Source organism: Mauremys reevesii, linkage group 9 (assembly GCF_016161935.1).
Source record: "Mauremys reevesii isolate NIE-2019 linkage group 9, ASM1616193v1, whole genome shotgun sequence".
In the NCBI taxonomy this organism is placed as follows: domain Eukaryota; kingdom Metazoa; phylum Chordata; order Testudines; family Geoemydidae; genus Mauremys; species Mauremys reevesii.
In genome coordinates, this window is record NC_052631.1 from 33518793 (window position 1) to 33545689 (window position 26897).

The following is a 26897-nucleotide window of genomic DNA, read 5'->3' on the forward strand; positions in this document are numbered from 1 at the left end:
TTAACACAATAGGGCCCCAATCTTATTTGGGGTCTCTAGGTGGTACTGTAATATAAATAATTAGTAATGGTGCTTTGCACAGGCATACGGCTAAGGGTGAGGGAAAGGAATACAAAGTATATACGATTTTAAAATATTGTATTTTAATATTATAATACATAAATAGCCCCATCCCTAACTGCCCTGCAAACTAATCATCCACAAGGCTGACTTCTTATAAGCATCACAATAGAAATGGTCTTGAAGAAGAATTTAGAACCTACGCAAACCATTCCTTAAATAGCTTAATAACATTCAGAAACACGTATATCTTAATACTGGAGAGGGTGGTTAACTTCAACATAGCCAAAGGCAAATAGGACAATATGTCATTAAAAGGACAAGAAACTGAATTAAGAGTAAGCTATTTGGTAACTTAAAAAAAAAAGTAGTTGTACTACAGCAGAGAGCTTTCGTACACCCGATTTACGTAAAACACTTTTGTAACTGAAAATGTCATTCCAAACAGTCTCATATTTGGCTTAAATATAACTGCACAGTATGTTGAAAACATCTAATTCACAAATTTTATTGCTTCTTGACAACAGAATGTTCCTGATATAATTATAAGGGGGAAAGTAAAATATATATATATTTTTTTCAATTAAATAACTGTTTGATATTATTTTCCCCTCTAGTGTCCTTGGCTGGCAGATGTATGTTTGGTTCAGTGTGCAAGGGGAAACAGAAAAAACAGCATAGGCTGCATCATCTTTGAAATAAACAAGTTTCTGATTGGACTGGAGCTTGTGCAGGAGAGACAGCTGCAGATAGAAACTAGTATCTTAAAGCCTGAGGATGATACAAACTGTTCAGTGTCCTCAATAGAAGAAGATTTTCTCACAGCATCTGAGCACCTTGAAGATGAGAATGAGGCTGATGAATATAAAAATGGTAAAAGCAATATAACTGACCATAAGTTTGTTATTGTTCATTCTGCAGTGCTCATATAAATTGCACTTGACATTAATTCATGCATACATTTAATTGCAGTATAGAAGAGGGATAATTGGAGAGATAAAAATCATTTTAAATCTTTTTTCAAGAGATAGGGTACATGGTATTTGTATGCTAACTGTACAGTACTACACATTACTTTAATACAATCACCTTTTAGAAACTGATAGCTGGTTATCTAAAGGCTAATGTGTCATTTTTATTTTTACAGGTCATGAAAATGTACATGTCACAGAACCTGCATCAGATATCAGAAAGCATAAAGGAAAGGTACTTGAGAACCTACACTATAGGAAGACCACGTTGCCATTTGCCCTTGATGACAACTGCTTTAATAAAGAAAACTTAGCTTCTGCTAAAAACTCTGCTGATTCAGAAGAAGTGCTGAATATCGTGTCTGAAGACAGCATCTTACAAACTGTGGATAAGTCCATCCAGCAACTACAGTGGAAGAATGGTTTAGCTGGAAGAGTTAGGTCATCCCCTAATACTAATAGCCTGGAAAGATCCCTTACAGACAAGGCTGAAAATTCCTATCCAGTATGCAGTTCAGAAGGTGTATCTTTGACCAGAATGGCTAAGGAAGAACTAGCTTCTCAGTGTGACACAATAGCAAAACAAAACAATAAGCTAGACACAGAAGAGCGTACAAGTGAAAGGAAACGTCATCCTCCTTTGCAAAATGAACAAGCAACAACAGGTCAATATGCTACAAATTTAGCAGAGTCTGTTCTGCAAGATGCATTTATTAGATTGTCCCAATCTCAACCCACTTTTACCAAGGAGGCTGCTATTAGCATCTCTGTAGGAAACTCCTTAAGTTCAGCAACTTGTACAACAGAAGACATAACTTCCCGATCATGGAATGAACTTCCAAAAATTGTCATAGTTCAAAGCCCAGACAGCTGTGAAAATACATCAGAATGGCCTGGGTCTGGTTTTCCAAATCTGTGCCATTGGCCTGAATCCGAAAATTCTGCTGAAATTTCAGATTACCTGCAGGGAGAGAATTCCAAAGGACACACCCAGAATGCACTAGAAGTAGCTTTGGCTTGTGCAGCCACAGTTATTGGAACCATTTCAAGCCCCCACGCTGCAGAAAGACTCAAAAGAGAACAAGAAGCCACAGACTCTAAAAGCAAAACAGTTGATAATGAAGAGGAACAGATAAAATCTTCACAAGTACTTGATAACGGTGCAGATACAGAATATTCATTTCCATCTGCTTTGTGTGGCATGACTCAAGTAGCAAGTGCTGTAGCAGTCTGTGGTCTTGGTGAAACAAAGGAAGATAAATACCCTGCAACTTCAAGTGGACTCTTATGTGCAGCTGAGACTTCTGCAGCTATTACCCTTCATTGTAGTATAGCCATAGGAAGCAGCATGGAGAAGTTGAACAAAAGCATTGCAGAGACATTGCTCAAAGAGGCATCCGTGATTTTGACAAAGCCCAATACATACAGAAATTTAGGGGACTTTGTGGAATCCATAAATGGAAGAATTATTGAAACAGCAACAAGGCCCCGGATTTCTCCCTTGGATGAAGTAATTTGCGATGAACTCGCACAAAATGTATCAAATGTTATTCTGCGGCATTCTGTGGAAGAGGTTAGGAAGAAAAGACAGCTACACCCTGGTTCGGACGATAACTCAGACTTCAGTACACACGACATGTTTATGGAGACTGCCAATGAACTGCTTTTTAATGTGATATATTTCACTTGCAAGAAGATGAGAGATATTGCACAGGTTGGTGAGTGTTCACCTCTCTTCTCTGAGGACAAAGACAGATGGAAGGTAACAGAAACAGAAAGCCAGGCAACACAGACAACAGCTACTCAACCATCACAGCAAGCCCCAGAACACACCAATGAACCATTTAGTACTTTTTACAGTGCTAATGCTGGCAAAGATCTTGTAAATATGACAAATACAAAGAAAGATAATAAGGAAGAAGGGGTGCCAAATACCATGGAAAGTGCCACACTGCGTTCAGACCTGCTGTGTAGTGTCAGTGGGCATAACTCACTGGTTGCAAAAACATCCCCCAAGAAAAGATATCTGAAAAGAGCCACAAGAGATTGCTACAGATCCCCGTATCAAAGCAAGAAAGACCTCAGGTCTTTTTCAGACAGGGAAAACACACTTACAGTCAATGAATGCAGACATGGTGTTCAAGAGCAGTTATCTTCTGATGCCATTGTGAACACAGAAAACCAGAGCAAACACAAGTGTGATGCTTTGCTAAATAATGAAGTCCAAGTTAGTGTGTCTTTGTTAGGTAATCACATCTTGCTTCCTTCTCAGCCTGTGCTACAGGTAAAACATCCAAGGGATACATACTGTGTAACAGATTTTGCAGAAGAATTAGCAGAAACCGTGGTCTCTATGGCAACAGAAATAGCTGCCATTTGTCTTGAAAACTCAAATGGTAAGCAACCCTGGTTCTGTGCATGGAAAAGAGGAAATGAATATCTGGTGACCCAGAGTTTATCATGCAGAACTATAAAAAGGAAGAAGGAATCGCAGCCCAATGGCTCAGTTGTCAGGAAGCACAGGCCACCAAGGCTTAGTGAGATCAAAAGGAAAACAGATGAGCATCCTGAACTAAAGGAACGACTGATGAACAGAGTAGTGGATGAATCCATCAACCTTGAAGATACTCCAGAGTCTGTCAGCATCTTTGCAAATGAAGTGGCTGCTAAAATTATGAACCTAACCGAGCTATCCATGGTTGATAATGTCTGGCAGGGTCCAAACCATCCCAGAAATAGATTGCACTGTGAAAGATGGGGCCGGGCCAAGGGGTCCAGCTGTGAGAGCATACCAGAAGAGGATTTGGATTCCAAAGGGTCTGTAAATACTTTGGGCCCAATGAACATTTTAGGTCAGCCAGGAAGCCAGACTAGTTCTGTCTCTAAGCAGTCTAGTTGTGAAAGTATTACAGATGAATTTTCAAGATTTATGGTGAACCAGATGGAAAATGAAGGGAGAGGGTTTGATTTATTACTGGACTACTATGCAGGAAAAAACGCAAGCAGCATTCTAACTTCTGCCTTGCAACAGGTTGCCAGGAAAAACTGCCACCTCAACGTGAGACCAAGCTGCCCATCCAAACAGTCTAGCACAGAAAGCATCACAGAAGAGTTTTATAGGTATATGCTAAGGGAAATAGAAAAGGAAAATAAAGAGGATGCTTCTTCCATCAGGAGTTCCAGGGAGTGGAGTGGCAGCTTGTTACCACCTTCTCCACGATCACCATTTTGTTTTAGACAATCCTCTATGCCTGACAACAGATCATCAAGTTCCAGGCTAACAGTGAATGCACCAGTCAAAGCAAAATCGTTAGATGGCTTCGCTCACAACAGCCACCGGGATTCCTTAAGCATACAGCAGGTCAGCACTGGGTCTTCTTTGGGTCTTTGCAAGTCAGACTCATGCCTATACCAAAGATGTAGGACTGACCAGGTAACAGACATGCTGATTCATGAGACATGGGCAAGCTCCATTGAATCTCTCATGCGTAAGAACAAGATTATAGGGGATGAGGCAGAGATTACAGATGCTGATCAATCCCCCAGTGATTCCCCACTGCACGTAGAACAATATGCAAACAGACTGGCTGCAAATATTGTTGAAAGTGGGAAAACGTTAATTGTCGTCCATCAAGATTCCTTTGACTATACAAACTGGGAACATGTAGCAGAAGGCAGATCTCTCCCAAGTGTGAGTCAAAGTCAGTCTAAACCCACAAGGGACAGAATAAATTTAGATGGGAAAAAAGAACCACTCACAACCCATGGATCCCTCCAGGGAAGCCATATAGGCTCCTCTGCTTTCCTCAGGGAAGTGCCTTTGATTCAGATAGAAACTGATCAAAGAGAAGAGCTGAATAAAGACTTAGAGCCCTTAACTTCTAGCATCATCCCGGCTGGGGAAACAAAGGAGCATCTAAACAAAGAAAAACCTCCAGCAGCATGTTCTGGGAAGCACATGGTTTCAAGCTCCGTGAAAAATACCAGGTAAGTGACAGAAAAAGACAAGTCAAGACACTGCTTCGTTTTTAAACTTTAACAGTATACAGTGGTTTCCAGGAGGGGTATGGTGGGAGGAACTTAGCCTTTTCAAATATATTGGAGTTAAATTCCTATTACAGCCCCCTAATGAAGGAAACTAGTGGAAATTCTAATAATTGCCAAAAAAAAAAAAAGACCTGTGTGTACAATGACAGTAATTGTATCATTGAGGTGCGCTTCTAACACCACGGGACACGTGGAGCTGAATTCTGCCTGTGAGCTGGTTTATGCCTGGGAGGGAGTAAAAGGCTTAAACTATTTCAGCCTGGTTTGCACTGGCCTCTGGACCCATAGAGTTGACATTGTCCATGTCCTCCATGCTTTGAGTCACGGGCAAGGCCAGATCTAGGAATGTGTGTTTTAGTGTGCACCTTATTGGTTCACCTGATGCCACTCTGCCTTCTCTCCTGCACCAGTCAATCCTGCCTTGGCAAAAATCATCTTCACAGGTAACCATGTGGGCATACACAGCTGGCTAACACCTAGGCTTAAACTAATGCTGCTTTTGTAAAAACAAAGACAGCAGAATTTGGCCTTGAACTGTCTGTTCTGTTCATTCCCATAACTAGTTACTTGTATGCTTGGAAAGGAGAGTTAGACCTCTTAAAACTTCGTAGTCAGCTCTGTGATTACATCTGTAGGGATGGGTACCTTGACAAACCTTGGGCAGGAAACAGGCCTCATTGAGCTGCTGCTCTTCTGTAGTGAAATGAAAAGCTTAGCTTCTTTGGTTCAAAGCATGGATTTCCTTCTGTTGAAGAATGCTAAATCTGCTACTGTCTCAGTTTAGGAAAAATACAAATCCTGCTATCTTGTAGCACAATCCAAAGGTAGAAAGCCTAATTTTAGTGTGTGTTAATCCTAATTTCCACTGGAAAAAAAGCAGCTGTATACTTGTACCAGTAACTGTCCACACAAACAAGTGATTGTGTGGCAGGTGTGGAGACAGTGTACAAATGTGGATTGCACTCACTCAATTACCAATGCATAGTTTGCAAAAGCACAACTTAGGACCTGTTTTTTGCAAACTTGGCCCTTAATAAATTCTTACAATGGAAGGCCTAATTATTTTCCTGCCTGTCCAGAAACAAAACAAAGAACTAGTCACTCATATGAGTCAGTAGAATTTTGCAAGGCTGTCTTGATGTAACTTGAGGTAACAGTTGAATGATGAATTGGGTGCTCAAGAGTTGCTGAATAGAGGGGATTTTCCTCCACTGAGTTGGCTCTGGATTTCAGGAAACTCAGAATATCCAGAAGCCTGTAGTTCTGGAGATTAATGGCAGATGGAGTAAATTCAGGGTCTGGCTGAATGTAGTTACATTATATTTATTTTTATATAGTGTGACCACCCAGTTTTCTGCAATGGGTAATCCTATGTTTTGACCAACTCCATCTGAACTGCTCCTTCTGTATAGTATAGAGGTTTAAAGCACTAGACACTGAACTATTATGAATATCTTAGTGGACAATCCACTCAGCAAATGTGTACCTGCTTTCGATGTGGTTAATGATACTGTTTGCTCTTTCCTCAGGGCAAAACCTGAGTTTTGTGAGGGTCTCCATGAAGACAGATGTGGGGATTTTTTTACTTCTGTAGCTCATCTGTGGTTGTAACAGGACTTGTTAATGGAGGAGGGAATAAGAGACCTTGGCTGAAATTCTGGCTCCATTGAAGTCGATGAAAAAACTCCCATCGACTTCAGTGAGACCAGGATTTCACTCCTTGTCACTGGGGGCAAAGGAGGTCAGTAAGCTTTCAAAGCATAGAGATGCAGGGATTGGTCATGCAGGGCTCACCACACAGGCAGGTGGGCCCCATGTTATTCTTTCTTGGTGTGTAGAAGGCGTGGGGAGAAGATACCACTGGAGCTGGGGAAAGGAAGATGACAGAGCAAGGCTGTATGCATCTGCACATTTTACACATGCTTGGGGGTGAATTCTGTTTGTGTGCAGAAAGTTTACGTGTAGGTAGGTGAATTGAATGACTTGACTTGACTTATCCGCTATTGTCAGACAAATATGCCCTGGTTCATCTGTGCCTTTGGTGGACAATTCATGATGTGGCCATGTGAAATGTACTGTAGTGGTACTGATGAAACAGAGTGGATCAATAACAGATTGATACACACGTTTCAGCCCAGATACTCCACCAGAACACCGAGCACCATGTTCTCATTCTCAAGAAATACAAGCTGTACAGACTTTGAATGACCCTCTGCAGAAGGAAAAGATTGAAAAGCTGAGGTTACATTACTGAAGTATTCCTCTTTCAAGTCTACTTCTGTTTCGTTTAAAAGGATGCCATTGTTGTTTCACTAACATTTAGTACTTGGTATAACTTTTTAATAATGTCTTGTTTTACTTTTGGTTAGTTAATACAGCAATGGAGAGAGAAAATAGTTGGAAAAGAAATGTAATGTATAAGAAGCTGGGAGTGGTGGGGAGCTCCTCTGCAGGGAATACATTGGTCCCAATGCTGATCCACACACAAAACTCCGAGTGATTCTAATGGACTTTCTGTGTGTGAGGATCAGGACCACATGGAAAGACTGGCCAGACTGGGACATTGCACTTGCAGTATCTAATTGCTTAATGGCTCTAAAATAGTGGTTCCCAAACTTTAACAACCTGTGCACCTCTTTCACTAAAATGTCAATTCTCGCGAACCCCCTTGTAAAAATGAATATTTCCAGGGATTGTCTCGTTTACCTGAATATAAATTATAAAAGCAGTGATCCTGGAAATATAAATTTTGTTTTGATGACATCCTTATTACACGCTATTTATTATTAATTATTATTTATCATTACAGTATTTTATTACATTATGAAAACGGCAACACTCTTCCAAAATCTCACTTTCATAGCTTGTATCACTTTGAATAAGCCAGTTATAAAACAAGGCTCCTTTGTTTCATCAAGGCGCATCAGATGTGACACAGCATGAAGGTATTTAAGAAGCCAACTCAAAGAGTTCTTCCTACACAAGCATTCAGGTCTTGAGCAGTCCTGGCAAACAATGCATGTTACAACAAACCTTAAACTTGTTCTTCATAATAATTTTAAAAACAATTCTAGCTGCCTATTTAATTTTAAAAACAGCAAAAAATATCCACCTCCCTTTCCATTTCTTACAAGGAGTCCTGAAGTTTAAATCTCCTCGGTGTGATAGACATGCTTGCTTTGATCTGCTTAGCTCTTGGAAGTCCAGGGGCTCTTGGCTGCTGGCCCCATGCTGCCCCCGGTCCCTAGGGACAGCTCTGTCCGCCATTAGGGAATCTGTTCCCAAGAACCCCCTGTAACATTTCGCGAACCCCAGTTTGGGGACTACTGCTCTAAAAGAAAATTAAACACTTGTTAATAACAAAAACATGGGGGATTATATGTTTAGGGCTAGATATCAGTGTAGCTGACGTGGTAGTAAAGGGTATGTCTTGCTGCAACATTACCTAGTGCTCAGTATGCTGAATGATAATGGGGATTGGTTTTGTGCTGAAAGGAGGACAGAGGCATTAAACTACTTGGTGGGCATGGGGAACTGCATGAAAATGAGATCCATTTCTCGGTGTACAGCCCCCTGCGCATCCTAACAACAACAGCACACCCTCATGTGGCCCTGCAGGTACAATGTCCTCAGCTCTCTTGGTGCTTCCAATCATTTACTCAGACCTGGGAACTGAGAACAAGATACCCCCTTTTTGGGGTCCCACTTATTAATTTCTTTTATAGAGTACAAAAGCCCCCTCTTTACTCTCTCCAGTCCAACACTGATAAGCATCCTGTCCCCAGTTCAGGAGTCCTGAGCCATCCTCCCAGGGCTGGGTTATAGTTCAACAGACTCAACCTCTTCAGATAAGGAGTCCACAACTCTCCTCCTAGGGCTGGGTTACGATTCAGTTCAGCTGTAGTCCTCAGCCAGCTTCTCCTCTTGTTAGCTGATCTGGGAGCTCCACTCCTTAAAGGCCTGCTCTGACTAAGAGCACACCCCTCCAGCTGAGTTCTGGTAGCCTGTTATTGCCAAGTGTTCATTAGTCAGCTGCCAACCAGCCACTGAGGCAGATAATTGCTTACAAATAGGCCAAGATGATTAGTTCTCCTTAAAGAAGCCTGTCATGAGTAGACTGATCTCTGACTACCCTTAAAGGGGACAACCACCCTATGACATTTCCCCTCTGGGTAACCTCCAAGGCCACAGAGGTTTCTCTGGTACTGATACAGTAACTTCTCAGGAGCTGTCCTGAGTGGCAGAACAAGGCAGGAGCAGATCCCCAAACTGTTATTTCATCCCACTCCAAAAAAATAGTGAATCCCTTTTGAGGCAGAGGAACTTCTGGGTGATCTTTCACCCTCACTGCTCAGCCAGATCTGTCGGTGATCTGGAAAGGCGATAGTACCAACATATATAAAGATAAAAGAGTAGGCTCTATATTTTCTGGTCACCAAGTTATAAAGCCAGAAAGGTACTGTTTGACCTTGGGTTAATTGTAATTCAGTTCTTGTAGCCATTTCATTAGCTCTTTCTTGTCATGAATTCATTTGAGGTCTCTTTTAGGATCCTTATAAAACAGAGTCTCCATGCCGAGCAGATACCACAGTCCCCAGGGCAATTCTCTTGAAGTTCAGTTCTGCTCAGAAAAGTGAGTCCCTAAAAATGGCATTGTGGGGGTCCACATTATTGTTTCTTAGGAACTCCACATCAAGTGTGCAGAGTTTTAAGTAAAAACATTTTTTTCTAATCACCAGTGCTCCAAGCTCAATTTGGGTTCTGAGAGTCAAGCTGCATTAATTCCTTCTCATGTACAATCACCAAAAAAATAAAAGTCCTGCATGCCTAATTAGTCCTCCAGGGTATGTCTACACTGCTTCTGGGAGCAAGCATCCCAGCCTGGGCCTACAGACTCGCCCTACTGGGGCTCGCACTGGAGCGCTAAAAATAACTACAGTAGAACCTCCGAATTATGAACTGACCAACCACACACCTCATTTGGAACCGGACGTACACAATCAGCAGCAGCTGCGACAAATAAAAAAAGCAAATACTGTTCAGTGCTGTGTTAAATGTAAACCATTAAAAAAAATAAAGGGAAAGTTTAAAAAAAGATTTGACAAGGGAAGGAAACTTTCGCTGCTTGTTTCATTTAAATTAAGAGGGTTAAAAGCAACATTTTTTCTTCTGCGTAGTAAAGTTTCAAAGCTGTATTAAGTCAATGTTCTGTTGTAAACTTTTGAAAGACCAGCCATAACGTTTTGTTCAGAGTTATGAACAACCTCCATTCCCAAGGTGTTCATAACCCTGAGGTTCTACTGTAACTTTGTAGATGCTGCAGCTCAGGCTCTCAGGTCCACCCAAAGCTTAAGAGCCCAAGCTCCAGCTGATCTGCAATGTCTATGCAGCTATTTTTAGTGCACTAGCATGAGCCCTGCTAGTGGCTTGTGCAACCACATAATCTTCAATAGGGTTATGCTTATGCAAGTGAGGGCCAAATCTTTGCCTTATAATTAATCTATTGATGCATGAATCAGTATACTACCCAGCTCACCCTCACCCAGTACATTCCTGTTGGCTCTGCAGTGCTATCAGGAATACAGGAGTAAAAGCTTGTTTAAAGTAAGGAGATATGACTGGATATACACATGGAGCAGCTTTGTAAGGTGCAGCATTTCAAAGACATGTTTCAGAATACAGCTGCACTTTGAGAATAAGGATCTGACACAGCATCCTTGGGAAAAATTTTCCTCTTTCTGTAGTGCAGTGTGCTGTCAACCCATCTGTCCAACCAAAAGATAGCTGGATTTCAATGATAGTGTGAATAAATAGTTAGGGAAGCACTTCATAATCCTTCATGATGAAAGGTGCTATTGTTTATTTTATTTCCCCTTTTCATTTCCTTTGAATAGATTTAATGTTGCCTTAAAGGCTGAATGTTAGATTTTCACATGTCATTTTGAAATAGCCAGATTTTGGTCAAAAGCTATCGAAAATTTGCTGGCTGCATTTTTTAAGTTGAGCCCTTTTAAGTTGAGTTTTTTAAGCAGGATGTTTGCACTGTAAATAATTCAGACACTTTTTAATTAAACATGAAAGAGAACTTTGGGGAGTAGCACAGTCAGTAGCTACAATGTGTATGAGATGGCTTTGCACAAAGCATCCGTACTTTCAGTGGCGGAATGGATTAGGGAAAGAATGCATGTATCGCATAAGAACATATTCCTTTTCCAATTAGAGGTTCTCCAGAGACATTTAAGATGAAATGGGACCGACATTTGAGCATAAATTTGGTATGTTTCACTTCTAAATATGTTAATAGTTTTGTTTTTTTTCTCATGCATGTACTACACTTCTTTTCAGGGATTTTTATTTCACTCAGATATGTGTCTTGTTTTTAATACTTTGTGATATCTAACACAATTTATTTTTTACTGTTTCTCTTTAAGAAATTTAACACCTCTGTTATGCAACTGGAAATACAAAGAGAATAAGCATCCTTAAAATACTTACTGATAACAGGATTAAATTGTTTATATTTTCAAATCACTGTACAAACATTAAGTGCTATCCCATATAATTGCTAAGAATTACTGTTATTCTAAGGGCATACAAAGAGATGTGTCCCTTTCCTCAGGTGATGCCTGGAGTGGACTTTATCTGATACCTCTTTCCCTATCCCTACACCCAGCCAAAAGTCATATTTTTACATGTGTGGGTTTAAACATCCAGTTACAATTAGGGTCATGATACAGTCCCATAATTTGGTAGTTTTAACATTTATGTGATGTAGCATTCCCAAAATACAGTAACTCCTCGCTTAACGTTGTAGTTATGTTCCTGAAAAATGTGACTTTAAGCAAAACGATGTTAAATGAATCCAATTTCCCCATACAAATTAATGTAAATAGGGGGGGTTAGGTTCCAGGGAAATTTTTTTCACCGGACACAAAACTATACATTATATAGATATACACACAGTATACGTTTTAAACAAAGCATTGAATACTGTTCACAGCTATGATGATTGTGAAGCTTGCATGAGGTGGTTAAGTTAGAGGGTGGAAGAGGGAGGGATATTTCCCAGGGAATGCCTTGCTGCTAAATGATGAACTAGCACTTGACTGAGCCCTCAAGGGTTAACACATTGTTGTTAATGTAGCCTCTCACACAAGGCAGCACGAAGGAGGGGAGACAGCATAGCAGACAGAGACAGACACACACCTTGTGTGTGGGAGAGAGAGATGCACACTGCCCCTTTAAGTAAGCTGACCCACTCTTAAGTGCATTGTCTTTTTAAGTGGATCATGAAGTTCAGACAGCAGTTGCTGCCCCAAGCTCTCTCGGTCTCTCTCAATCCGTGTCGCCTCCCTGCTCTATATGGAGAAGGGGTAAGCAGGGTGCAGGAGCATGGGGGAGGGGGACACCCTAACATTAGCCCCCTCCTCCCCGCCCCTGCACAGCAAGCAGGAGTCTTTGGGAGCAGCTCCAAGGCAGAGGACAGGAGCAGCACGTGGCAGTGGGGGGAGGGACAGCTGAACTGCAGATTGATACCCAGTTGGGTGGCTGCTGCACAGGGAACTTAGGGGAGCGAGGAGCTGATAGGGGGGCTGCTGGTCCACCCTGGTTACAAGCCCCCACCAGCTAGCTGGAATGGGGTGCTCTTCCTGCAAGCAGTGGACAAAGCAAGCAGCTGCCAAACAACATTAGAAGGGAGCATTGCACAACTTTAAACGAGCATGTTTCCTAATTGATCAGCAATGTAACAACATTAACCGGGATGACTTTAAGTGAGGAGTTACTGTAATGGAAAGGCTCATTTGTTTTGTTATTATAATAATAAAAGCCATTTTTAAAGAGAATCTTAGACCAAATTTTTAACTGGATTTTGTGTAACAAGAAATGGTCTAGATTCTGATCTTGCACCATTTTATACTGCTGAACATTACAGTGATACATTCATGGAGGAGGATAAGTCCATCAGTGGCTGTTGGCCAGGATGGCAGGGATGGAGTCCCTAGCCTCTGTTTGCCAGAAGCTGGGAATGAGCGACAGGGAATGGATCACTTGATGATGACCTGTTCTGTTCATTCCCTCTGGGGTACTGGCATTGGCCACTGTCAGAAGTCAGGATACTGAGCTAGATGAACCTTTGGTCTGACCCATTATGGCTATTCTTATGTTGACTTCAGTGGATTTACCCTAGATTTACACTGAATGGGAAAGGAATCAGTCCCCACCAGTATCCCCACTACAGCACAGCCAGAAATAGTAATACGAAACTTGAAACTGACTAAAGTGTCCTGCTGTTATTTGGCTCTTTGGAACTTAAGCTCTCCACTGCCTGAAGGTCGGAGACTCTAGTTTAAACTCCTACATTTTTCACTAACCATATCAATAATGCCTTTTCTTGCAGTGTTGATACTAGAAGCAAACCAGATGCTGAACTCATGGTGGAAACAAAAACAGCTGAAGACTTTCCAAACCCTCTCAACAGCAGTGATGAAAGCACAGGCAGCTGGTCCCACCTAGTTAATGAGGAGGATAATCCTGATGATACAAGTAGCTACTTGCAACTCAGTGAGAGGTCCATGAGGTATCTGCATTCTATTTGTGTTTGATGTACAATAGGGACTAATCACCAAGCTAAAGGTTTGATGATTGTGTGTCAGGAATGTGAGAGATGCACAAGGTGTAATCAGAATGTACAGAAACAGAACTAGCTACAGAATGTGTCTTTTGTTTTGCAGTGCGTGTTCTGGTTCTTAGCCAGGTCTTTGTATACATTAGTAGCTAGAATCCTACACAGGAAGAACTACTCAACCCCAAGCTACTGCATCATGCCCCTACAATGAAAGCACCACCTGACAAACTAATTACTGTAAACTATTAATTGTTTTATCTACTGCTGCTTGCAAACGTGCTTATTCGGGCATCTTCTTGAGTAATTTACATTTTAGGATGTTGTCCAGAGCTCTCTGTTGATTGGGATGAACACAGAGTAAAAAATTAGAGCCATTTTGTGACTGGGCTTGTATGGGATCACAGGAAGTTTCTCCTTTCCCTAGAGTCCCTAGATAGGGACAGCTTTGATGTAGCTACGGGGAGTAGAGGGTCTAGACTAGGCCAGCATCACTGGTAGCATTAGAGTTCCCAGCCACCTCTATACCCACACAGCTGACCAGCACAGTGGGAGCAAATTCTTAAAGGATGACAGAGTGTCTGTTACAGTGTGCCCTTTTCTGAGTTAGCAGGTGCAATTGCGGCTGACTTGGCGTATTTTTTTCTTGGGATTGCCACTACAGTGCCTCATAGTCTGCATCCCTCTCCAGGTCAGACTTGTCAAAAAAGTCATCTGGCCCTTAGAGTATATGTACAATTATGTTAGTTTGACTGACCTCAGCCCTTTAAAGTCTTACTATTTTCTCATGAACTCTTAGGTAAAGCTAACATTTTTGTCTGTTAACCACATCACTCTCCTCAGCATTGTGAAGACAAAGGGGAAAGTACTATATTGGGGCAGGGAGAAGCAGAGTGTCTCTGAATGTCATATAGCACTGCTGGGTTAGTTGAAAGAATGTTGAACTGGGCTATGTATATGAGGTTGGGTGAATGTGCATCTCGTTATGTACATGGGCCCAGCCTTTAACAAATTCTTAAATGTGAGAAAGATAATATATTGTGCCTCGTGGCTCTCCCCACTGAGAAATCAATGCAGTGCACCAATCTTAACACTCTGATTTTGTAAAAGTTGATGGCAAGAGGTACTGCATGGTCACTATTTTGGTGTGAGAAAAATACTATAGGAGTTTTAATTGAAATAGACTGGTTCAATTGCACCCCTAACTCCATAGGATAAAAAATTATCCATTGTTGGTGTTAATATGCACTGGGGTCAGTAAATACACAGCATCTTGGTTGCATAGTTATGCGGACAGAGTGATCATCTAATTTATGATGGTGTCATACAGTGAAAGGGCATTATCTTATCAAACATCCTGAGATGGAAAGAGTCATTCTTGCAATGTAACCGAAGAGAATGCTTCCAAATATTATTGATCCCACTGAAAACATTGGCCCTGGCTGAAATCTCAGTCTATTTCATACTGGCCAGCAAGACAAGACAGATTGCCATTATACCTGTAAGTTCCATCAGATTCCTGCAGTGTTCAGATGGTGTGATTTACTGCACTGAAAGAACTGCCTGTGTTATGGGTATGGAGTTACCTAGAAGGTAAGTAGTGAGGCAGGCAGACAGATCCCTTGCCTTACCTCACCATGTTCAGAGGTATTTGAATCTCTGCAGGTATACCCAAGACATCTCTAACTACCTGATAGTCATGCTGTATAAAAACTCATGCAGCTTGTTTTTCTGTCAAAGGTTAGATGTTGAACTAAAATTCACATATCACTGCATAAGCCATTAACAAGATTGGGTCCATTATTTTTTTTCAGTTCAGAGTATCACTGGATACATGACTCATCTAGAATTATTTTGAACATGTCAGTATCCTTGTTCGTGGGAATCGTTTATTGAGCAGAACTGGAGTAATATGCCCTGGTTTTGTGTAACCTGGGTTTAGAGCAGTAACTCTGTATACCAGGGGGACATCACATTCACTTTTCTTTGCACATTAATTAGAAAATGTATGGATCTGTGGTAGTGCAGATTGGCACTAATATTTAAACTTTTGCTTTGTCAGCAATGGCAACAGCAGTACCACTAGCAGTCTTGGCATTATGGACCTGGAAATTTATCAGGAAAACATGCCCTCTTCTCCTATGATTAAGTAAGTAGCTACTAAAATGAAGTCTAATATTTAGAAGTACTATTCCAATTTCAGCTGAAAATCATTTATATCATCCAAAACGTGCCAAACACCTGCTTATCAGTGCTTCTAAGATGCTGTTTAAGCGGTCATTAGTCTTAGATAAATGCACATGCAGGCACCCTTATGCAGAGTGACCATACTAGCTCATGGGTAGGCTGTTCCTGGTGGGCACCTTGAAGGATATATATCCTCCATGTGCTTTCTTTAAAGATGGAATTAACTAAGTTATCCACTTCCCACTATGTGAACACTCCTCAAAAAATAACTTTCTCAAAGGCTTCTCCTAATAGCAGTTAAGATCAGGATAGCAGAGTCAATTCATTTAAGCCAAGGAAAAAGAAATCATAACTTTCTTTACAAGATGATGTATAATTTGGCCCAAGACACCCCTTATCCACTGTCTCTGGGCATGATTCTACCAAGCTTCCTCAAGAGCAATAAAGTTATAAAGAGATGTGCAAGTACCTGCCTAAAGATTCTGGTACCCTGAAACATGGTATAACCTACTGGTAAGTGGTAGAATGCAGTGGTATAATTGTAGAAATTAGTATACTGTACATCATGCAGAGAAGATAGGCACTTTGCAAAGTCACTGTGAGCCCCAGAAACTCCTCACAATCTACTAATGGATCACAATCCATTTTAGATCATTGAGGATCTAGCTTCTCCTGCTATCCAAAGATTCTGACCTTTTTTATATACACATAGGCCAATCACCTTTCTGTAGAATCGTAAATATTCTGTTTCAGCTGTGGACTGAGGATGATAGCCATAATAAAACATTTACACCTTTCTGCCAGCACCATGGAGTGCTGACTGCTGCCCACACACACTTCAAACTGACACCTTTCACTTACATATGAAGTGCCTGTAGAATTAAGTGTTCTCAATCACTAGCCAGCTACTGGTGAATTTACCAGATGCCAGCCAAGAAACTTGAGATTCTGTGAAGACAGAGGTCAGGAAAGGCAAGAAAAGTAAGGCAATCTGTAACTACAAGAGCAAGGATCGGACAGAGAATAGTTTGATATTGAAATAGAAGATCTAAGAAGATTTTTAATTGTAGATTCATGAATGGTGTACCGATGCCAAGGAACTGCCTCACACTCATGATAAACCATGCAGTGAACGCTGGCATTTTAACCTTTCCCCCATATATGGCACTGGCTACAAAAAAAAATGTCTATGATCTTGCTTCCATGTAACTTTCCATTTAAGACTGGAATTTTGCAGTCTTTTTGAGGGGGATAATAGTAGTTCTTCCAGCCAAATGCTACCCATGCACAAATTCCCCTGAATAAGTAGAGGATGGGATCCTATGTAAATCTATACAGTGGATGCTATACCTCTGCAAATATCACTGCAAGTATCAAGTGGCTGTAACTTTATTACCAGATGTACAGCCTTCTGCAATATGTAGATACTCCTCCAAAAGGGAGGGTGGGGAGCACGGGGTTCTGTGACACTGAATCTGGAGTTTTCCCCGTGCTGTCTACCAGGAAAGCATAGTGGTATATATGAAATGCGGACCCCTCGACATTTTTGGAAGATATTGAAATAACCCAATTATCAAAACAGAGCTGATATGCTAAAAAAATGACAGTTCCTGAAGACACTAGCTCATTATGGTTACATACAGCTAGGACAGGTATAAAAAGAAGGCAAGATTTAAAAAGATGCAGCATGGAGGGAACATTGTAGTTCGTGCCACGTCACAAGACTTGTAGTTTCTTATCCTGATTACACAATGGGCAACAGTAACGATATATTGATTTTCATTAAGTGTGATGTACAAGGCACTCTGCAAGCAGTATGTCATACTGTGGTAATAACATTGTGTAGCTTGTACCCTGATTCACATCTCTCCCCATACTGTTTATCATTTTTGCAACTTTATAGATTAAAATTTTACATTATAAGACAAATTCACAACCTCAACTCTAATGAAACAATGCTTTACACTGTTCCTAATATTACTAACAGGCTTTGTTGTTGTTTTGTTTCTAAGTGAATTAGCAGAAGAAAAGGCTTTCCTTAAAGAACAGCCAGAAAACATGGAGGGTGAGTTGAATTGTATCAGTTGTGACAGAGAAATTTGACTTGATGTAGGGCTTCTGAGGTTAATACACATAATTGCATAGTGACTCCTTTTTCAGAAAGCACTTCTGGACTATCAGTGGAAACAGCCAATTGTCAAAAAGACCTACTGGTGATAAACTTTGACCTGGAGCCAGAGTGCCCAGATGCAGAGCTACGAGCCACTCTTCAGTGGATAGCTGCTTCTGAACTTGGAATACGAACCATCTATTTTCAGAGATCTCAGGAAAACAGAATTGAAAAGGTAGTATTTACCGTGTAGGGCATAACATCAATGTACTTTAACCTCTGAACTGTAAATCAAATGTTTGTAATGACAACAAAAATTCTTCCCAGCTGTTGTATATAGCTCAAAACAATAATCACTTAAAATGAAAAGAACAGGAGTACTTGTGGCACCTTAGAGACTAACAAGTGTATTAGAGCATAAGCTCTAATGAGACCTCCTCAAACAGAGAACAGTATACACACCAGTGAAGCAGAATTCACCTATTCAGGTCAGCCATTCCATTGCATGAAAGTGACAGCTGCAGAAATCAGGACAGAGTTAACAAAAAAAGACCCTTAATGAGGATGTTCTTGGACAGTGCCAAGTGGTTACATGGAGTTTAACAAGCATCATGCAAGGTCTTAGTCTCCACTTAGGTCCCACTTAAGCCAGTTGGGGAAAATCCTGATCCCACTGATGTCAGTGGCAATAGGAGCAGAATATGACATGGGACAGAGTAGTGCATACGACTCTTCAGGGATCCCATACATTGAGGTGAATTTCACTTCCAAAAACTGAAAGAGGACCTTGTTTACCAGTGCGTCACTTGGCATTGGTCCCGATAGTGGCTCTACGCCAACACTGAACTGCCCCTATTCCAGGGCCAGCCTGCTTCAGCCCCAACACATTAGAGCTACCTCATAAGAACATAAGAACATAAGAAAGGCCGTACCGGGTCAGACCAAAGGTCCATCTAGCCCAGTATCTGTCTACCGACAGTGGCCAATGCCAGGTGCCCCTGAGGGAGTGAACCTAACAGGCAATGATCAAGTGATCTCTCTCCTGCCATCCATCTCCATCCTCTGACGAACAGAGGCTAGGGACACCATTCTTACCCATCCTGGCTAATAGCCATTTATGGACTTAGCCACCATGAATTTATCCAGTCCCCTTTTAAACATTGTTATAGTCCTAGCCTTCACAACCTCCTCAGGTAAGGAGTTCCACAAGTTGACTGTGCGCTGCGTGAAGAAGAACTTCCTTTTATTTGTTTTAAACCTGCTGCCTATTAATTTCATTTGGTGACCCCTAGTTCTTGTATTATGGGAATAAGTAAATAACTTTTCCTTATCCACTTTCTCAACATCACTCATGATTTTATATACCTCTATCATGTCCCCCCTTAGTCTCCTCTTTTCCAAACTGAAGAGTCCTAGCCTCTTTAATCTTTCCTCATATGGGACCCTCTCTAAACCCCTAATCATTTTAGTTGCTCTTTTCTGAACCTTTTCTAGGGCTAGAATATCTTTTTTGAGGTGAGGAGACCACATCTGTACACAGTATTCGAGATGTGGGCGTACCATGGATTTATATAAGGGCAATAATATATTCTCAGTCTTATTCTCTATCCCCTTTTTAATTATTATTAAAATAATTATTTTAATTATTTAATATTTATTAATTAAATATTTATTTAATTAATAAATATTAATTATTAATTATTTAATTATTTAAAATATTTAATAATATACCTCAGGCATGACTGAGCTCGTGGCTAGTTGCCCAAAGACCCAAGAAGCAATTCCTGCAGATGGAAGAGTTGGAGCACAGCTGTGTGCTGAGCTTACCTCCTTTGCCACAGCCCCACACGCTCAGAGAACGTCCCCTGTGGGTAGATCCATTGGCTTTATAGACCCTTTGTGCTAGTGAAGCTGCAGCACAGTGAAGACCTGGACCCCCAGATTTCAAATATACAAGGAAGTGCACTCTAGTGACTAGAACTTCCATTTCCTCTTTATTCTGCACAATGATTAGGGTTTTTTCAAGACTTTCCAGATTGTTTTATAAAATCCATAACAGCCTCTCTTCTGAATATGAGTGTTTAATTGCAACAATCAGCTTTCCGCAAGGGTACCTACCTGCAGGACTGGGGCTTTAGCTACTAATTAAACATCACTTTTGCCAGCCACATTTGTGAAGGCATAACTATCTTTAGATGGAGGAGGAGACAGATTTTAAACCTTTTCAAGTTTCATTACGGTGTTTTTCCAAAGCATCAAAGCATGCAAGCTCCAAATGGCCTCCAGCACTGTGGGTCCTCAGCTACATGGAGGATATTTCATATTCCAAGGGCTTGCTTACTCCCCCTTAATGAGAACCACAGGATGCCATTTCAGACAGTTTATAACTGCCAAAACTGTCCCTTTCCAAGGGTCAGCATTAAAGGTTCCATCCAGCCATCAGGTTTACAAAAATATCAGGGTATTTAAATAAATCAATGAAAGAAAAAATATTACAGTCAATATTTTGGCATTTTAAAATAATATCTCTGGGAAGATCATTTTATCTAGCAGAGATATTGTTTGGTATTTCTTGAGTATATGCAGTTGGGAATCATAAACATAATTTAAAATGCATTCAGCAGCAACTGTCCAAATTGCATCTTATTTAAGAAGCAGCTGTCAGCTTTACTCGTGCTTTTGCAAACAGTTAATTCAATTGCTAAAATGCACTAGAGAATAATGAAGTACATCCTGCCTACAAAGCTGCTCTTGGAAATCACGTGCTTATTACATATAATTCAAATACATATTAAAGTTTGGGACTCAGTATGTAAATAGCAAACAGCTACACAAGCTACAGATACACAATATTTTCTTGTGTGGTTTAAAACTGGAAGATGTATAAAAAGGAGCCTAATTAGTTATTGATTGTGAAATTCAAGGAAATGAAAAGCTTTGATTTTCATTTCCAAGCCTGAAAAAAAATAGGCCAGATGCATGACATTATGAAGTCCTTTATTAAAATAGGAAAACACAAAAGTGGATACAATGTAGGATTTTTTCCAGCTGTTTAAGACTATAAATGAAATGTAACCAAACAAGAATATGGACTATGATAATGAAAGAGAAAAGTATTTTTCCTTCAAATCTAAGCTCTTCAGGTTGGATCCCTAGGGTTGTACAAGATACAGTACCTAAGATTTTGATAATGGCCTGTCAATATCATGGAAGGTTGTAATTATTTATCAGGGTTAAAGATCTCCCATAGCTGTAAACAGGAATAAACTTCACTAATTTCAGCAGAATTGCTATTGATTTAACTGGTGTCATTAAGAACAGAATCTGGCTCTCACAGATTATAGACTTTCAGAAATGAAATGCAAAGTTCCAGATGTCCAAAAGTAGACATCTTTCAGATCCATATTTTATAGACAGACCCCTCAGCATATTGCACTGCTATTGTGTGCATGCAGTGCCTGAAACAGTGGTGTTCTGATCGCTAGCAGGGCTCAGTAATGTCATCATACTCTGAAGTTATTTGCATGTGTTTATTTAACAAAAGCTGGTTAAGAATACACAATGAATGAAACCCTAAATGTGCCATTTTATCTAGTTTCTAGATGTTATGCGGTTAGTTCACCAGAAGTCCTGGAAAGTGGGTGATATCTTTCATGCGCTGGTACAATACTGCAAGCTACATGAGGAAAGCAGAGAGAGGACACCTAGCCTCTTTGACTGGCTCCTCGAACTGGGATAAGAAACGTCGTAAATGTTTGGCATTTTCATTTTAATCCAGCTTAAGTGGCAGTGGTTTGTGTAATGCTCTAATTTTCAAACATCAGTGCATAAAACAAGCAGAGATATAGAAACTCTGCGGACAGTGCACACAACTGTACACTGAGCAAAGTGAAATCAAGGTGCACCATATACTATTATATCATGTGGGAGAACTTTGACATATTGTACTTTCGGATGTACTGTATTAGGAGAGGATGGGTGTTTTGCGCCTTTGAAGTGAATGGATAATATGAAGGATGGATGAAAATAGGATATATTTCTATAATCAAATATTCTATTAATATCCTTTGATTATTTCAATCAACTGAAATGGAATTATACACTAACAACATTCAGTTTTTAAAACACTAATATGTGTACAGGTTAACTATTAGAACACTAGTGGTTTCCAGACGGACAGCCAAATGAATGCATAGGCGGATGTGCATCTTTAGATAAATAATATAGATATAGATATACAAGTATTTTTTAAAATCCTTACCGTGTCTAATGGGGTAGAAGTCTTTGAGCTATTAGACCTTTATAGGTAGCTGATACAATAACAAGCTGCTGAAAATGCATTATAATTTCCTCATGTGAGACCACTTATTTCTTCTCCATAGCCTTTAACCATCCTTGTGTTTTTCTGGAGGAACTCTCAAATATTACTCTTTAAAAACATTCTGATTCCTTTCCATTTTAATCAGAGGCAGTTTGGACCAGTGAATAATCAGAAGATATGGGTTCTATCCCAGCACCTCTGTGCCTCAGTTTCCCTATCTGTGAAAAGGGGGTGATGACAGTTACTGTCTTATGAAAGTATCTTATGCTTTAAGAGCTATGGATAAAGAGCAGTATATCGGAGATTATATAATTTTTAGCCTAATTTAATTGATTATTAAAAAGAAAAATCACCTGAGCATAGTCCTACCTGAAAAACTGATTGTATTGTCATACACATGCCTAAACTTTAATTTTGTTTTTGTTACTTACAAGAATACAAAATGATTCTTAGCACCTATAAGCATATGTTTACCTTAGGGTTACCGGCTCATTTTGGATATATATGTTTGGAATAAAAATGATAGTTCATGTTATTACAGTAACATTGATATAACTACAGTAGACTGCTGTTGAGAAGAACAGTTAGTATTATATACGTAATTATAAATTCTCTTGACTCTGCCAAAGAGATTGGTTTTGAATTTAAAGGGGAAAAAACAGCTTATTGCAGCAAAGCTCCTATTGTTTGAATTTCACATATACTTTGATTTGCTTCTTTGAAAACACAAACATTCATTTTTTTGTTTTCCCCTACACTAAAAGATGGAAGAGAAATTCTACCTGTATTTCCCTGATAAAATGATATGAAAGAGATAATTTACCTTCCTTATATCACTATATGCTTCTGTAATTTTTCCTGAAAATTATCCTTTTGCACTAAATATTTTTGAAAATTTTGAAATATTTTTAAATAAATTATGAAAAAGAGCCATACTATCAGTGTTACCACCATTAAATTCATTTCCACCCTCTCACACTCATTTGTTAAGGAAAAGATTTGTCAGTGAATCAATATCTATATCTATGTGATAAAGGTACGTGGCTAACCCTACATTTACTCTACAGTATACACAAAACAGTAAAGGTCACTTTATTGACAATATAAAGGTTGATCTACTATATACACTAAATTTAACTGTACAGCTATTGGGCCTGTTCCTGAGAAGCGCTGAAGTGCCACAGCTCCAATTGATGCCAGTGGAAGTTGTGGGCACTCCGCATCTCTGAGATGCTGACTGTTAATAACGTAAGTATTGAGTGTTACAGATTGAAAGTACTTTGTTTGTTCTAATAAATGGGAAAAGGTATTTATTTTTAGACCAAATCCAGTTAGTTGTCAGTATACAAACTTTTGCTGTGCTAGAATAAATGTTTACTTACCTTACAAAGCACAACTATCATGACTGGGTTGTAACAATGTGATGAAGTTACTTCTGTACAGTAGTTCTTAATGTTGCAATCTAATCAGAAATAAATTTGTGTTACAGTATGTGTCCCCTTTGCCTTTCTAAAAGGTGTTGCTGTGTTTTTATTGCATATTGGAAATGGAAACTGTGTAATACATTTTATTTGATCAACTAAACAATATTCGTGACAATCATTTAGCCTTCCCGAACCTGCTTTTGCTGAATGCAATGTCTCACAACAGGTCCTTATACCAAAGGCGGCGATGGAAGTTGAGGTCGCGCATCACCTCAAAGGCTTATGCCCCTAGTTTTAGTTATTTATGGTCTAATTTTCAAAAGTGCTGCTCATCTCTAGTGCCCACTGACGTCGGTGGGATTTGTAGCTGCTCAGCACCTCTGAAAATCAAGCCACAACTTATATCTATACTTGTAGCCCCGTTTTAAAAAGCGATGGAGTGGGTGATTAGATCTTAACAGATATTAGAAGCCAAACAGGATCAGACTTAGCATTATATTGATGTGTAATTTTGTAAGAGGATCAGATGCAATAAGAAGTGAATCAGTAATAAACCAATATCTCTGCACAGTGTGAGAAGTTGCTGTTCTGCTGGAGGTACTGTCCTACTGATAAAACATTAACCTGTCTATACTAAGGTTATATGCAGCTTAGTTGTAGCCATGCTGGTGCCAGGATATTAGCGAGAAAAGGTGGGTGAGGTAATATCTTTTATTGGACCAATTTCTGTTGGTGAGAGAGACAAGCTTTCAAGCCACACAGAGGAGATCTTCTGTTTTCTTCTGTTGGGCCAGTAAAGATATTACCTCACCCACCTTGTCTAGACTAAGGTCACACAAGTCTAAAAAAGGAACTGTTAGACCCACAGAGTGTGTCTAAATTCTGCCCTGAAATTTCAGTTTAGTGAGTAATTAGCCTCACTCCTCCAGCTCCACACAACTCTTGAGCAATGGGCTGGCAACAAACTAGCGAGCAATATTAACGGTTTAAACCTTAAATTAAAATCTTAAGAGTGGGTGAACTTAAGTAACAAGTAACTTGTAATTGTTTCCAACATGCTTAGAGACCCGTGTCTATGCAGTGTTATATTCATGTTATACCTTTAACGTCTCATTTAAGAATGGGTTCATTTTCATTTCCATTCAGAGAGCTGTGGCTTTGCTGAGGTTCCAAGTTTTATTCAGATGACATGGGACCTGATCCTGAAATGCTGAGCACCTGCACCTCCACTGAAATATATGGGAGGCAAGTGCTCATTAGGTCTCAGGATTAGGTTCAGAATAACCACAGCTACGCACTCTCCTTTTTGCTCAGTGCAGGAGGGATGCAAGAGCTAAAGCAGGGTCCTTATTGTCATTGGTTAAGCAGTGCAGAAATGCCTGCGTTTATTTAATTGTCACAAATGCTGCACACTCCTAATGGTCAGGTGTAAAAAAAGCCTTTCCCACTGCTGAACAGAAAAGGAAACCCAAGGTCAGGCTTAACTGGGTTGGGAAATCAGAATGGGGAGGGGGGAGTCCACTATCAAAAAGTGTGCTGCAAAATTACAGTGAATTTTAAATGTAGTGAGCAATGATGAAATTCACCAGAAATGAGAACACCATATTTTATGCAGCTTCAGATAATGCCAGCAGCCTACACTTGGACTGAGATCACTATAGCTCCTCAGCATGTGGCTTTGCCTAATAATTCTGCCTTACCCATACATAGGTTTGAGGGGGAGGATGCAGAGGAAGTCTTCTTATAGTTAGCTCTTCTGTTCAGTCTACTGCACACCCACATAAAGAGGCGGCAGAATTTGGCCTGCACTAAAATTCAGTGAAGTTTATAGTACTCCCTGTATGAGTATGGTAGTAACTCCTCAACATAAGTTAGGCTGGCAGAATTAAGCACTTAATTCTTAATTAAGCCAGATCTTGCTGCAGCACTGGTAGTCCTAACATTTGCATGGGAATTTAATTTTCACTAATATGTAAGGTCTGTTTTTTTTATGTTTAGCATCATTAATTTCTGATAACCCATTCTCTTCCTAATACATGTGCTAACATCAAAGATTGTCTTCTCACAAATCTTTGTTAATTAACCAAGGCTGAAAACATTTTACTGGCGTACAAGGTATGAATGATTAAGATCTGCCTACAGTCAGCCTATTAAATTCAGGATTTATTTGTTTCTGGAGAGGCAGGTTTTGCTGCAGACACAGCCTGTTTATCTTGCATGGCCTTAGTACAGGGTTGTATAACCTGCAGAGAATGACTGTTGCCATGAATCATGTATTCTAGTTTTCAGAATGTCAGGGAGACTAGTCAGGGATATGATCAGAGACCATGAGAGCTATTTAATAAATAAAAATTATCTCTAGCTTAGAAGGAAAGAGATTTAATTCAAGGCAGAGCCACTACTCTGAGGTTATACTAAGCCTTTGGCAACTACCAGTGAACTCATAATGCCACTGGGTTTTAATGTTTCATATATCCCATCCTGCAGCCATTGTCATAATTGGGAATAGGCCTTTAGAAAATAACTTGATTGCAGCTGTAAAGATGTTAGCATTTAGCAGGACAAATAGTTAAATGAGCCATCTGGTCTACCAGGCTAATTAAAAATGATTAATAGGAAGATAGTGTCTGCTATTTGTGAGGCTTCTGCATCCCCACCCTCCCACCAGCTGAGAAGGAAAGTGAGAGAGTGGAGAAAGCCACAGGAAAGCTGCACAGAGAGAAAAGTGGGTGCTCCCCCTATCCCTCCACAAAAGGTCTGAGTGGCCCCAAAGTGAGAAGAACCATGGAGTGGCACAAGGAGTTGAAGAGGGGACTCTCACTAAATAATAAGCCCATCCTCTCTCCCCTCTCTGTTCCCCACAAACTGCTTACCTTACCCAGTGAAAGTGGAGGAGAGTTAGAGCTTTAATTCCTGCTGCATAATCCATCAACCCCCGCTGAGAAGTCAGAGCTCATCCATAGAGGCTGGCAGCCAATGATAACCCTGCTACTGGTCAGCTGTAGTGCTATGACTGGTTTGGGGTTCTGGAGGTTGAGGGGAGACAGAGTCCCTGGTATAGCTGGATGGGACCGCAGGGCTGGGATGCTGCTGTCCCATGAACCCCTCTCTCACTCACTCACACACACACACTTCTTATTGGTCAGGGTGGGAA

The 26897-nt window shown here is 40.2% G+C and overlaps 1 protein-coding gene and 1 long non-coding RNA gene across 8 annotated transcripts in view; one reads left to right on the plus strand and one right to left on the minus strand.

The window, feature by feature from the left end:
- Positions 1 to 23802, plus strand: part of LOC120372174 (SPHK1 interactor, AKAP domain containing) — a 109093-nt gene extending 85291 nt beyond the window's left edge. Inside the window, exons 1-8 of one of the 5 annotated variants that reach the window (XM_039489031.1) lie at positions 258 to 398; positions 678 to 933; positions 1208 to 5018; positions 13477 to 13656; positions 15764 to 15850; positions 17901 to 17953; positions 18034 to 18233; positions 21594 to 23802. In XM_039489031.1, coding sequence (XP_039344965.1) covers positions 366 to 398; positions 678 to 933; positions 1208 to 5018; positions 13477 to 13656; positions 15764 to 15850; positions 17901 to 17953; positions 18034 to 18233; positions 21594 to 21737 — 4764 coding nt within the window. In that variant the 5' untranslated portion in view covers positions 258 to 365 and the 3' untranslated portion in view covers positions 21738 to 23802. Of the gene's footprint in view, positions 1 to 257; positions 399 to 677; positions 934 to 1207; positions 5019 to 13476; positions 13657 to 15763; positions 15851 to 17900; positions 17954 to 18033; positions 18234 to 21593 lie in introns of those variants that run through there. The other 4 variants (XM_039489026.1, XM_039489027.1, XM_039489029.1 and 1 more) reach the window with 4 other exon arrangements.
- Positions 1 to 26834, minus strand: part of LOC120372176 — a 58040-nt gene extending 31206 nt beyond the window's left edge. For all 3 annotated transcript variants that reach the window (XR_005584768.1, XR_005584769.1, XR_005584767.1), the window contains exon 1: positions 26617 to 26834. This is a non-coding gene — a long non-coding RNA (uncharacterized LOC120372176). The remainder of the gene's footprint in view (positions 1 to 26616) is intronic.
- Positions 26835 to 26897: the final 63 nt, after the last annotated feature.